We start from the raw sequence: 12263 nt of genomic DNA on the forward strand, positions 1-12263 counted from the left end.
TTATACAAGAAGAGGGAATTTTAGAACATCATCCCAACATTTTCCAACCCGATTTCATAGATAACACTGACAACAAGTGCCAAACCTTGGATTTGCACACACACAAAAAAAAAAATGGTTTGAAATGTGGAGCCAACTGCTTTTCACACAAAAGTCGGGATTTATTAAAAAAAACGAGGCAAAACGTGACAGGAGAATTCAGGTGTATTTGACCAATCTGTATGCAACAATTTGTATGTAACCTGGAAAATGACAACACCCTTGGTCAAGTAGGGAAATTAAGCCAAACCAGCTAAATAACAGCTCACGTCCACAATACTTCATATCACTGAGCTGTTATTTTAATGTGCATTGACATGATAAACATTAAACCTCAAAAATGATGAATATGATGTATCGACTCTAATTTAAGAGGACCAATACTGCGTATTTGCACAGAAGATTTTTTTTTTGGTTGTTTTTTTGCCAGTTTATATCGGCTACCAGCTGTCACCTCTAAGGATAAGAAACCGAGGTGGAGTAAAAACCCAGGTGTGACTCACTCCCTGCATACAGAAAGTTATAAATATCATGCCCTACAGCTTATTCATAGCCTAGCGGTTTGACACAACATGGCTTATTTGGTTCTGCTTGAAGACTATGTAAATATTCATACACAAAGGCAATGGGCTTTTTAGGGACTTCTTTAACCATAAGTAGTGACTTTCCATTAATGCAGTGGTTCTCGATTTTCTTAGCCGTGGGCCCAGTTTTACACACAAGTTTGAGTGGTGGTGGGTCTATTGTGAGCACTTTATTATACAGTATCTAGATGGCTGGAGGAGAATGGGCGTTTTGAGTGCACCGCAAGTTTTATGTAACACTGGGGGCATCTCCTTTGTTGTATCAAGTCTGCCGCTCGCTGTATATAAATCTGGGATATTTTTTAATTACTAGCATGTTAATATTGTGCAGGGATAGGGAAGTGATAAGGTTTCCTGGGAGTTCTTCTTTGAGCAGGCAGGCTTGGGTTGTGCACAACCATTTACTTCTGGTACTCAGCCAGTAAAACAGCATCCTACTCCCACACCATACACCTGTAATCCCAAGATGTGACAGACAAATGCCATGATTCAGTGGCCTGGGTCAACCCATTATTATTTTGGGTCAAAGCAGCATTGGAAGATTACTTGCTGATGGTGCTCTACGTGACAGCAGAATGCCTCAGGTGGGCAGGCTGCTATACCAGCCAATGAAGGTCTGCGATTGCTCATGTACGAGGTTGATGAGCGCAGTTGTTGGTTGTTTCAAGGTGGCAGCCAGGCGGGGTTTGAGGTGCATTCACGTAGGCACATTTACAAGATGATTGTGAGTTAAACAAGGTAAATTGTGTTCAAAAGTGTGTATACCATATTTTATAAATAAGATTTTAGTTTTAGTGACATATTTTCCAGTTTTTTAGATATATGCATAGTAACTCTCATTTCCAAATCCATTTTATAAATGATATTCCTGCACAAACGTGGCTATGAACCCACATTCTCTCACTCTGACTACATGTTGTGCAGACAAACTGGTGCACCTGGAGAAAATCTAGACAGACGTGAATAGAAGGTGCTTACAAATGAACTGAGGTCTTAATAACATTAAATTCTCAAACTTGCTTTATCTGATTAGGGTCAGAGGTGGGTGACGCATATCCCACTTAACATTAAATCACCGTTAAAAACAAGCTATTAAAATGTATGGCTGTTCAGTGGGTTGAAGAGCTCTGGATTCAAATCCCAGGCAAGAAGTATGCATGAAGGTTACACCCCACCAACTCCAAACAAACAGTAACTTTTTACATTGTAGATACTGTAGCTCCTTTCACAAAACACACCGTCACAAGTTCACAGTTCAGTCATTCAAAGCAATCAATTGATACCCTTAAAATACTTAATAAACACCAAAGGGAAGGGAGCATGAAATGGATTGTGGTAGAAGGCTGTGATGATGTTGTACCAGTCTCCTAGCTCCATAAACACAAAAACTGAACACTAGGAACTGATGGGTATAAAGAGAGTAGTAATGCATAAAGTAAATCTTCTTTGAGCAGATCTCGATTCCTCTTTACCCTCTTGTCTACCTCACAGTAGCTCAAAAATGAATTCCTTAACCACCACCCTCTCCAGACACACTAAGCCTGTTCACCTCCTGCTGTAAATCCTTGCCCCAGCCCAACCCCAACCCAAACTCAAGAATCAGAGGGTCTGTGACTGGGAGCAGTCTTTAAACCCCACCTTACAAATGGCTGGGGCACTCTGACTACTGTCCATTAATGCTGGGTGAACCAAATATTGCACAATGGTATAATACATTGTACTGGTTTGCATTTTTTGTTCTCTGGGGGTGACATCACAATTGCAGAATCTCATTATAATTATTAACTTTCAGTTATTTACTTTGACAGCTATGGGCTAGCACAGGGGTGGGCAATGTCGGTCCTGGAGAGCCACAGTGGCTGCAGGTTTTCATTCCAACCCAACTGCTTAATTAGAAACCAGTTCTTGCCAGTCTCAGGTCTTATTTAATTTTATGGCTTGCTAGTCTGCAATGTAAGGTTCGTAGATTTTTTTCCTTTCCATGGATGTCATCCAATTAAGTTGAAGCATAAAACGTATCATTTTCAGTCTGTCACATTTTCCTAATAAGTTTTTTTTATTAAATCAAACACTGTATGATGAACATATATAGATGTAAATGGAAACAAGCTAGATGGAGAACTGCCGGCTGCTTTGTCATTTACATATTGTTGCTAATAAGGAGCCATTAAAACAGTGAATGCAGCTGTTTAAGATTGAAATAAGAATTAAGGGTGGGGAACCTTAACAAGCATGTCCACTAAAATGAAGCATCAAAATATCACTTAAGCAATAATTGATTTCTCATTAAGAAACTGGGTTGGAACAAAAACCTGCAGCCACTGTGGCCCTGCAGGACTAACATTGTCCACCCCTGGGCTAGCACTTTTTCCAGTAGTGGCTACATGGTGCACCTGATTCTTCTAGGACAGGCTCAAACCCTCATTGATGCTGACTTGGATCAAGCGTGTTTGTGAATGCTGTTACTTTTATATTATCAGTGCAGGTGGTCTGGTGGCAGAGTGGTTATTGATGTTGTTTCCTACCACTATTGATTGGGTCTGACTCCCTGCTTGGCCCACTGTCCAAGTGCGATTTGCACATTCTTGTAGTATTCTTGCAGGTTTGTGCCTTCCTCACACATAAAAAATTAAGTTAATTCTTATCTCTAAATGATCAGCAAGTTTGTGTGAGTGAACCAAAAATATTGATTTACATATTTTACAGACAAATATAGATTTTGTTTTTTATGAATGTGCATACCTTTTAATTTACTACCTTTTTTCTCTCAATCCATAAATTGATCATTATTACTTTCACTTTGTATACAAAAGTTATATTTGGGGGAAAGTCTTGTGACAAGGTCAACATTTTGACTTCAGATTTTTAACAGATTTAAATGTCTTTAGGTATCCCTGAACATAACTTTACCACTTTCGGAGTGTTACTTGTGTGTGGCACAATAACTCGAAAATGAAATCAATCAGTCACAGTGAAAAGTGGCACAGTTATTAGCAGTGTAAAACACCAGAAGCCTATTGCATCTGAGCAAAGTCAGTCCAGTTGACTTTAGCCTACAGTACTAACTACAGTGCATCTCCCATAGGCATATCTTAATACATAATTCGCCTGCCTCTTCACTCACTCACTCACGTCCGTCCGAAGCCGAATGCACAGTCGCCTTCTACGCAGCTGCCTGAAAAACCTTACAACACCAACATTCAACCCCAACATCGCGGCAGGTGGCGGATTTACGGCCGCAAAAATTCAAAGAGAAAGGCGACTTTGATTAAAGCTCTAGAGGCCTGAAAGGCGATTTTGACTACAGCTCGAGGCCTAATTACGCATTCTGATTCAATTACGCATTCATTCAATACACTTATATCAGGTTTGTGGTGCTTATACTTATTACTATTCCATATTGTACTGGAACATTCATCATTCAATATTATACTATAGGCCTGGAAAATTCATCAACTAACAGTATAAGCCTGTACAGTAATGAGTAAAGCGGACTACAATCATTACAAAACAACTTCTTCGTTACTTATCATTTGTTCTTCATACACTGCTGACACAAACTCTTTGCCTGTTTCATCTTACGTTGTCAAAACGGGCTCTTTGTCTAGTAAATTAATAAAATGTGTTTTAATGGAGCCATAATTTTAACTCAACAGGTTTACACATCTTAGGCTTCTCTGAACATTACCTGACAAAATTAATAGTAATGGCTATCTGCATTTATAGCACACTGGTGAGGCCTCATCTTGAGTGCTGTGTGCAGTTTTGGCCTCCAGGCTACAAAAAGGACATAGCAGCGCTAGAAAAGGTCCAGAGAGGAGCAACTGGGCTGATTCAGAGACTACAGGGGATGAGTTATGAGGAAAGATTAAAAAAGAGCTGAGCCTTTACAGTTTAAGCAAAAGAAGATTAAGAGGAGACCAGACTGAAGTGTTTAAAATTATGAAGGGAATCAATCCAGTGGATCGAGACTGTTATTTTAAAATGAGTTCATCAAGAACACAGGGACACAGTTCGAAACTTGTTAAGGGGAAATTTTGTACAAACATTAGGAAGTTTTTCTTTAGACAGACAACCATAGACACTTGGAATAAGTGACCAAGTAGTGCTATAGATAGTAGGATTTTATTGACTTTCAAAACTTGATGTTTTTTGTTTACAAGAATTAAGTGGATAGGACTGGAAAGCTTTGTTGGGTTGAATAGTCTGTTTTCGTCTAGAGTGTTCTAATGTTCTAAGGTTCTGATGCCTGTGGATGTGAATTATTCTGAGTGAAAGAATTCAAAATTGTTAGCACCATAAATGCTAGAAGCCCATTGATTTTAAATAAAACTGCTAAATTTTGGTCTAGGGACATGGTGCAGGCAAAAGTAGGTTTACAGTTGTAAGTATGTGAAACACACAAGTAGACTACAAGAATGTGTAAATAATGAAGGCTGGCAATTTGAGCACTTATGAGGTTGTACCTGTGCACTGTGCCATTCTTTTGAGTTAATAAAGTTCCCTTCTTTCCTCTTAACTGCAGTAATATGATTTGAGACACACTGACTAATGCTTATGAGGTACACTATACATAACAGACAAATAAACATATGCACAATACAGATACTGATGAAGTGCATTATATTAGACATATAGATAAAAGGCACTATATATGATCGACAAAGGTATATATACAGGGGTGGGCAAACCTAGGTTACAGTTGTGAGTATGCGAGGCAGGCAATTTGAGCATACTATAAGAGATAGTACCTAAGAGCACTGTGCCATTCTTTTGAGTTAGTAAAGTTAATAAAGCTATTGTAATAATCACATCCTGCATGTCTTTTTTCCATACAAACCACTGTAAACCTACTTTTGCCCACCCCTGTATATAATGTATCTACTGCATATACAGCTGGTACATTATACAGAGTATTGTGATGGGGTCAAAATGTTGACTTTGTGTTTTCAATAGACTGATTGTTGGCCAGTTTCAAAGTGATATGTGTGTGTGTGTGTGTGTGTGTACAAGAACACTGAGACGACTTTTCTCAAACAAACAAATCACCCAGTCCAAATGAAGCTTGAATGAAGGATATAGCGGGTTGGAGAATGACTGACTGACTGACAAATGAAGCTTGGCAGTTTACACTGTAAATGCATTTGAAGGAATTTACATTAATTGCAAATACTTATTCTTTTATTGCACCACAACTACAGTATGACTGCGGAAGAACTCTATTATTCCATATATATGTATATATATATATTCCATATATTATTCCCCACACTATGAGACTCTTCAATTCCACCCCGGGGGGGTCCGGGGGTAAACGTTAACATTATTCAAAGTTATTGTCTGTCTGTATACCTGCATTGTTATCACTCTTTAATATTTTTTTTATCAGTATGCTGCTGCTGGAGTATGTGAATTTCCCCTTGGGATTAATAAAGTATCTATCTATCTATCTATCTATCTATCTATCTATCTATCTATCTATCTATCTATCTATCTATCTATCTATCTGTCTGTCTGTCTGTCTGTCTGTCTGTCTGTCTGTCTGTCTGTCTGTCTGTCTGTCTATCTATCTATCTATCTATCTATCTATCTATCTATCTATCTATCTATCCATTCCCTACAACATGTAATTCTTTGATTTCATTCCATATAATAAAATTATGGCCTGAAATATTTTACTGCTAATATCACAGCTTTATTATAAAGGAAGCAGGGTGCTAGGCATTTTTTATTTTTTAATATTGCACCATTAACAGCACTCACTATCACAAGGTACTTTTTAGGGGTAACAAGTTTATAATACACTATCAAAATTTAAAAAAAAAAACTGAACTGTGCAATATCAGTAGTTAAAAAAGGGAAACATAATTAGTTATTTTTTATTTCATTATGCTTTAATAAGATAAAAAAAAATCCTCCAAATTGTCCATTGGATGTCTACCTGCTCGTCTGCAGCTGTTTTCACATTTTTAATGACATCGGGTCATTTCTTTCTGTTTCCTCATTGCATTTCCTGTTTGGTAAAAATGCCTGAGGCCTCAAAACAAAACTTTTTTGCAATGTGGGAGTTTCACCTTTCCAGAAAACCTATAGCGAAACAGCCTTCTGCCAGTAAACAGCAAGGCAGGACCCATCTACTCTGAGAGGTGAGGCGCAGCGAGAGTGACATCTGATGCCAAGGCCCTAGCACTGAATATTTAAACGTGTGCACCGTAAGTGCATGTGAGTCATTAGTGCTATCGCATTTCCTGATTTCCGTCAGATTGTTACAAATCACCCGAGAGCTGTACTTCAACAGCTGTCCCTGTCTGCTAAGCTCCTAAGTTGGACCTGGACACAAGCAGGCTAAGACATGGAACTCTGCTGCTTTCAGAAGAAGCAAAAAAAGTTGTGGATTGTTAAGTTGTGGAAGAGGGTACGTACTTCTTTGCTGATTTTTTTTCCTCGTGATTATGTCTCTAAGTTTGTTTTAGTTTTTCTTGTACTAAATAAATGTAAAAAGAAAAGAATCTTGTGAAGCGATTGACCTAGTGTTGTTAGAGGATGGCACTGAAACTTTATGATCAGGATCACATTGAAAGAGCAGCAATTATAGATTGGTTCTGAAAAAGAGGCAATTAAGAGAAAGTTTCAATTGAATTTATTCAAGTATAGTGTTCTCTGTGAAGTGTGTCTGCACTGATTACATTATGATAACCGCAAAGTACTAAAACTTATACATGTACAGTATATACATATCCACACATATCATCAGATAAACGTTACACAATCATGCCAGCATAAAGATGTTTTCATCGCTCACCATGGCAGGGTTTTTTTAGCAGGTCTTAAATGCCATGCTTTACGCATGAAAAGAATAAGTCATTGAGAGCAATGTTAATAACACAGCAGTTGACTAAGTGTTTACACAAGTCCGCTCAAAGTAATAATGAAGCGCCAGCATGCTGACTTGATTCAACATGGCAAAGTAGTTCCAAACGTTCCATGTCTCTGTGCAGGGTCAGATATTCATGGCTTTGTTTGACAGTGCAATTTGTTAAGACTGGACTGGTCCAGCACAGATTAAGCAACCAAAATATGTACTCAATGCCTGAGATAGAGTGGAGACTGTGTGGTCAGTCAGGTAAAGAAAAGCCCAGTGTGTTTGTGCTCTACTGCTCCTGTGAGACCCTTTGCCAGTTTCCCTTTGGAGTGAAGCAGACTAATCCCGTTTCGTCAAATTTGAGAAGAAAATTGGGCAACTGAAAAATGTCAGCCTGCCAGTAGAAGGATACTGGGGTCAAGTCTGACTGGAAAATGGCACATTTTTTTATTTTAAATATCCTCAAACGTTCCAGTATTGTACAGTTGTGTCTGCTATTGCTGTATGCCTCCTATACAGGATTCAGAATTGATTACAGAACATCTCAGGCACGTTATATCTTCTGACGTCTACTATTGTACAATCATAGCTGGACAGCCTGTGCCTGAAGACAGGGGAGAAATGTGGTTTTAGGGAACAACGGGATAAAACAAGAACATTGAATGAGGAGAAATGTTGAACTCGGCTTTAAGGAAAAAAGGAGCACATGGGTGCACTGTAAACTTTTTACGCATTGACATAGGAAAATGAGGGCCTTAATGAGAGAATCGAAATTTTAGTGCCTCATATTGTTCCTCTTGGATGATTTATTATTCACATTAGCAAAGTTTTAAAGCAAGTGGCTGATGAGTTGTAAGGAAGTGAATGATGGAAAACCGTCTGGACTGAGAAGAGCCATAAAACAATCTGGCAACAAGAGAGATCAGCTAGTCGCCTTGTACAGTTGCGTTAAAATCATCAGACAGCATGTTCTGCAGATCCATTTATGGAAAATAAAGCTGAGCAACTGATAACTGGGAGCAATGAAATGTGTGCAACTCTGCAGTAAACTGTGGTAGCCACACAGACATCTATAAAGCGCAGCAGTAGAAATGTGGTGCATTTGTTAACGGCTTGTGTAACACTTAGTGGTCTCATTCAGACGTGAATCCAGCTGAAATGAAATATTTCTTGACTTGAAATACTGCGTTCTGTCTTCTTACACGGCAACTTTTCTGTTATACTTAGTGTCTTTCATTTATCCATGCGTTGCCTTTCACCTATCATATAAAGTACCTGATTATTAAATATAGTGCTTTTCACCTGTCTATCTATATAACATTGTGCATTTGTTCTTAATATATAGTGCCTTTTATATATCTATCTGTCATATATTGTGCATTCATATTTATTCGTTTGGGAAAAACACAAATATTTCTAATTGTAAAACTGGTTGGAATAAAAAAGGTGTAGTCATGATAATCCTCCAATACTGAACCTGTAAACCATTGATAAAGGGAGTCGGATTATCAAATATAGTGCCTTTCATCTCTCCCTCTTATATTTTGTCTGCCTATCATATATACTGTAGTGTCTTTCACTTATATACATCATCCATTATATCTGTCCTCCCTGTCTTATATACAGACTGCCTATCTATCTATCTATCTATCTATCTATCTATCTATCTATCTATCTATCTATCTATCTATCTATCTATCTATCATGAGGCCTTTCATATATCATAAATGGTATATATCTGTCCTATATATATATATAGTGTCTTTTATCTATATTTCTCATATAATGCTCTTCATCAATATCTGTATTGTGTACAAGTTTATCTATCAGTTATGTACAGTGCACCTCATAAGCATTAGTGTGTCTCAAATCATGTTACTGCAGTTAAGAGGAAAGAAGGGAACTGAAACTTGTATGAGGGGATGTATGATTTTTCCACTTCTAGGTACATTTTCTGACAGAGTGTACAATGGCATTTACAGGAAAGCTTTGAACGACTGCGTCAGTCAGTTGGTTTGCTTTCTTCACAGGAAGTTAAAGAGCACTTGGGTAATTAGCCCAGTATGACTCTTTGTACAGTGATGGCATGTTTTGATCCTTCTACTTACGTACGTATTTTGTCTGATTCCTTCAAGTAAGCACGGTGACTCACGTTTATGACCCTGACTAATTCATATGCTGTCCACTTGTTGGCCCAACATTTGCAGTAATTACTCAACGTGGGCCCCAGACCTGAAAATCAGGATTGTGTTTTGCTCCGCTGTAAGTACTAAAGGTAAACATGCTTGTGCCTTCGGCCCCCGCTTTGTGGGATTGATTACTTGCCTCCTTCTGTGGCTACAAACATGAATCTTTCTATCGTGTTTTTTTCTCACTTTATAAAGAAGTGTGTGTATCAGCTCTTTAGGGTTTGGCATGTTCCCTAATGGTAATGTTCAAAGTGAAAACTTTAAATTATCAGGGATTATTTTCCAGATACCACACAGAAACAGTGCATAACTGAAAATAATGTAACATTTTTTAGTCAGGCTGAATCCAAATCTTAGCAGCAATGGGCCAGTAAAAAACCCTTGACAGAATGCCAGTCCATCACAGGGCACACTAAGGCAAACCTCACACATACTATTCAAACTCGGCAAGTTTGTAATGATCAGTTAACTAACCATCTGGTTTCCAACCCACATAAACTGATATCTCTTGTCAAATATGTATATCCTCTTAAGAACTTTTGTAGCTTAATGTTTTTGGTTACAGAAGTCACAAAGAGTGCTGTCATGGTGTTTAAAATGACAATATTGTCTGACGTGGTAAACACTTAAAAAAAGGCTTGTGGCATTATTATATGTTTAAAGCCGAAATGGTTTTAGATTGCCTTCTGGTAAAATGTGTACATAACAGCAGAGGTCACTGTAAAATCTGAAATGAGCGATGCTTTCCTCCACACTTACTGAATGAAAGGGCTGCATTGGTAATCAAAATCCATCATATTATGACTGGAGGAACCTGATGAGGTGACAACTACAAGAGCCCAGGTACTGTAAAAATGTTCAAGAGCCAAAATAGTTAATTATGGCAGAAAAGTGAGTGCCTCAAATGGACCCATATAAAATAAAGAGTTAAGTGGTATTAATGAACACTGCGCAGTGTACTCGTACAGAACACAAGTACTATAGATGACCAGACTCGTGCTCGTCTGAGTGTCGGTAGGTTTGTCTACAAAGATTCGTACGTGTAATTACATTTTTTTATATTGTATATGTATGTGTGGGCAAAAACAACATTTATTGCCTTGCCAAGTCACAGCTATAACTATAAATTTCCCGCACGAAACATCATCATTACTGATAGATAGATAGATAGATAGATAGATAGATAGATAGATAGATAGATAGATAGATAGATAGATACTTTATTAATCCCAATGGGAAATTCACACTGTACGTTGTTTAAGGGAGTCAGAGCATCAGCATGCCCTTAAAATCTTTTTTTTTTCATTTAAAGTTTATTCACCTTAACACAGATGACCGACTAGTTCTTACGGCTACTCAGACCATACTTTTAAGATGTTATGTACGTCAACCAGAGGCGACAATGTAAACAGGGCACTGACCACTAGCCACAAGTTAAAAAATTAATACACAAGCCACACAGCAAACTTACTAACAACATCACTGACAGATGCATTATAACTTACAAAAACAATATATATTATTTTTCCTTTCGTAATTGCAGATGCTGGACTGTTTCTTCGCTGCGCGAGGGGTTTTATTTTACACTCGAGAAAGTTCTTCGTTTCGTGCCTACAGCACATACCGCCGTTAGTTTGCCAGTGCGCGCGTTAACATCGCCGTCAGCCTCATTGGCCAGACCTTCTGTCTGTTTTGAATAGCGCTGCAGTGATTGGTCATTTAATGTGGCGGGCCGATTAATGGCCCACAAGTCGCACCACCTCCAACAAGTGGCTCATATATGAATGAGACATTTAGTCATGTGTGCCTTACTTTGAACTCGGGTGCTGGTGGAGTTCATGAATTGGATGACGCAGGTTTGACTTTACTGTATATGTGTATTCAAGTGTTCAGTTATGTTAAAATACGCGACAGAGATTTTTTTTTAAAATTGGGATACACGGGATTGCCCTGAGAAATAAGGGTGTTTTATTCTCCAAAGAAATATCGCGCCTGTTAAAAGGGCACCGCGTCATGTAAGCGTATACAGGCGCCTTAAGTCTTTCGGGTCAGTTGCAGTTTTCCCTGCAATTTCCTTCATTTGTTCATCTTTACTTTATCCATGGTTGTTCATACTTCGTGTATCGTGACGACGCGCGTCACATTTTCAATTCATTCACGCTCACTTTTCCGGGTTTTTTTGAAGAAGCTCATGGCCAAAATGAGAATAATCAGAAGCACCCGATTCGATCATCCAAGGATAAACGCAGCTTTGCGGGTGCTAAAGTCGGCGGGTAGCACAACGACGCTTTTCTGAATGAAATTCGCTCTGCATTTGCTGTTTGAATGGAGACAATTTTGCTGCAGTCCAAGCTGTCAAGATGACTTAAACTGGCCTCCGTAAAACAGGAGATTCACACAGTCGTGTTCACTGGTGCGCACAAAAGGGCACAAAGTATAGAGTCTCGCTCAAGGCTTTCGGAGAGCCTGGCAGCCATGCAGCTGCTGCTTACAGAGATCCTTTATCAACATTGTCTTCATTAGCTTCTGCCGCCTGCCTGTTCATTCCGAAGTGTGCCTGATTCCAGGGATGAAGGGTAGAACACAATA

At 38.6% G+C, this 12263-nt stretch overlaps 1 protein-coding gene across 5 annotated transcripts in view; it reads left to right on the forward strand.

The window, feature by feature from the left end:
* The window catches only part of pde4ba (phosphodiesterase 4B, cAMP-specific a), a 425080-nt gene that overhangs the window by 396634 nt on the left and 16183 nt on the right, over positions 1-12263 (forward strand). The window contains exon 1 of one of the 5 annotated variants that reach the window (XM_028810970.2): positions 6849-7038. The exons of the other annotated variants lie outside the window; for them this stretch is intronic. Coding sequence (XP_028666803.1) covers positions 6976-7038 — 63 coding nt within the window. The 5' untranslated portion in view covers positions 6849-6975. Of the gene's footprint in view, positions 1-6848; positions 7039-12263 lie in introns of those variants that run through there. 5 annotated transcript variants of the gene reach the window in all.

Source organism: Erpetoichthys calabaricus, chromosome 10 (assembly GCF_900747795.2).
Source record: "Erpetoichthys calabaricus chromosome 10, fErpCal1.3, whole genome shotgun sequence".
NCBI lineage: Eukaryota > Metazoa > Chordata > Cladistia > Polypteriformes > Polypteridae > Erpetoichthys > Erpetoichthys calabaricus.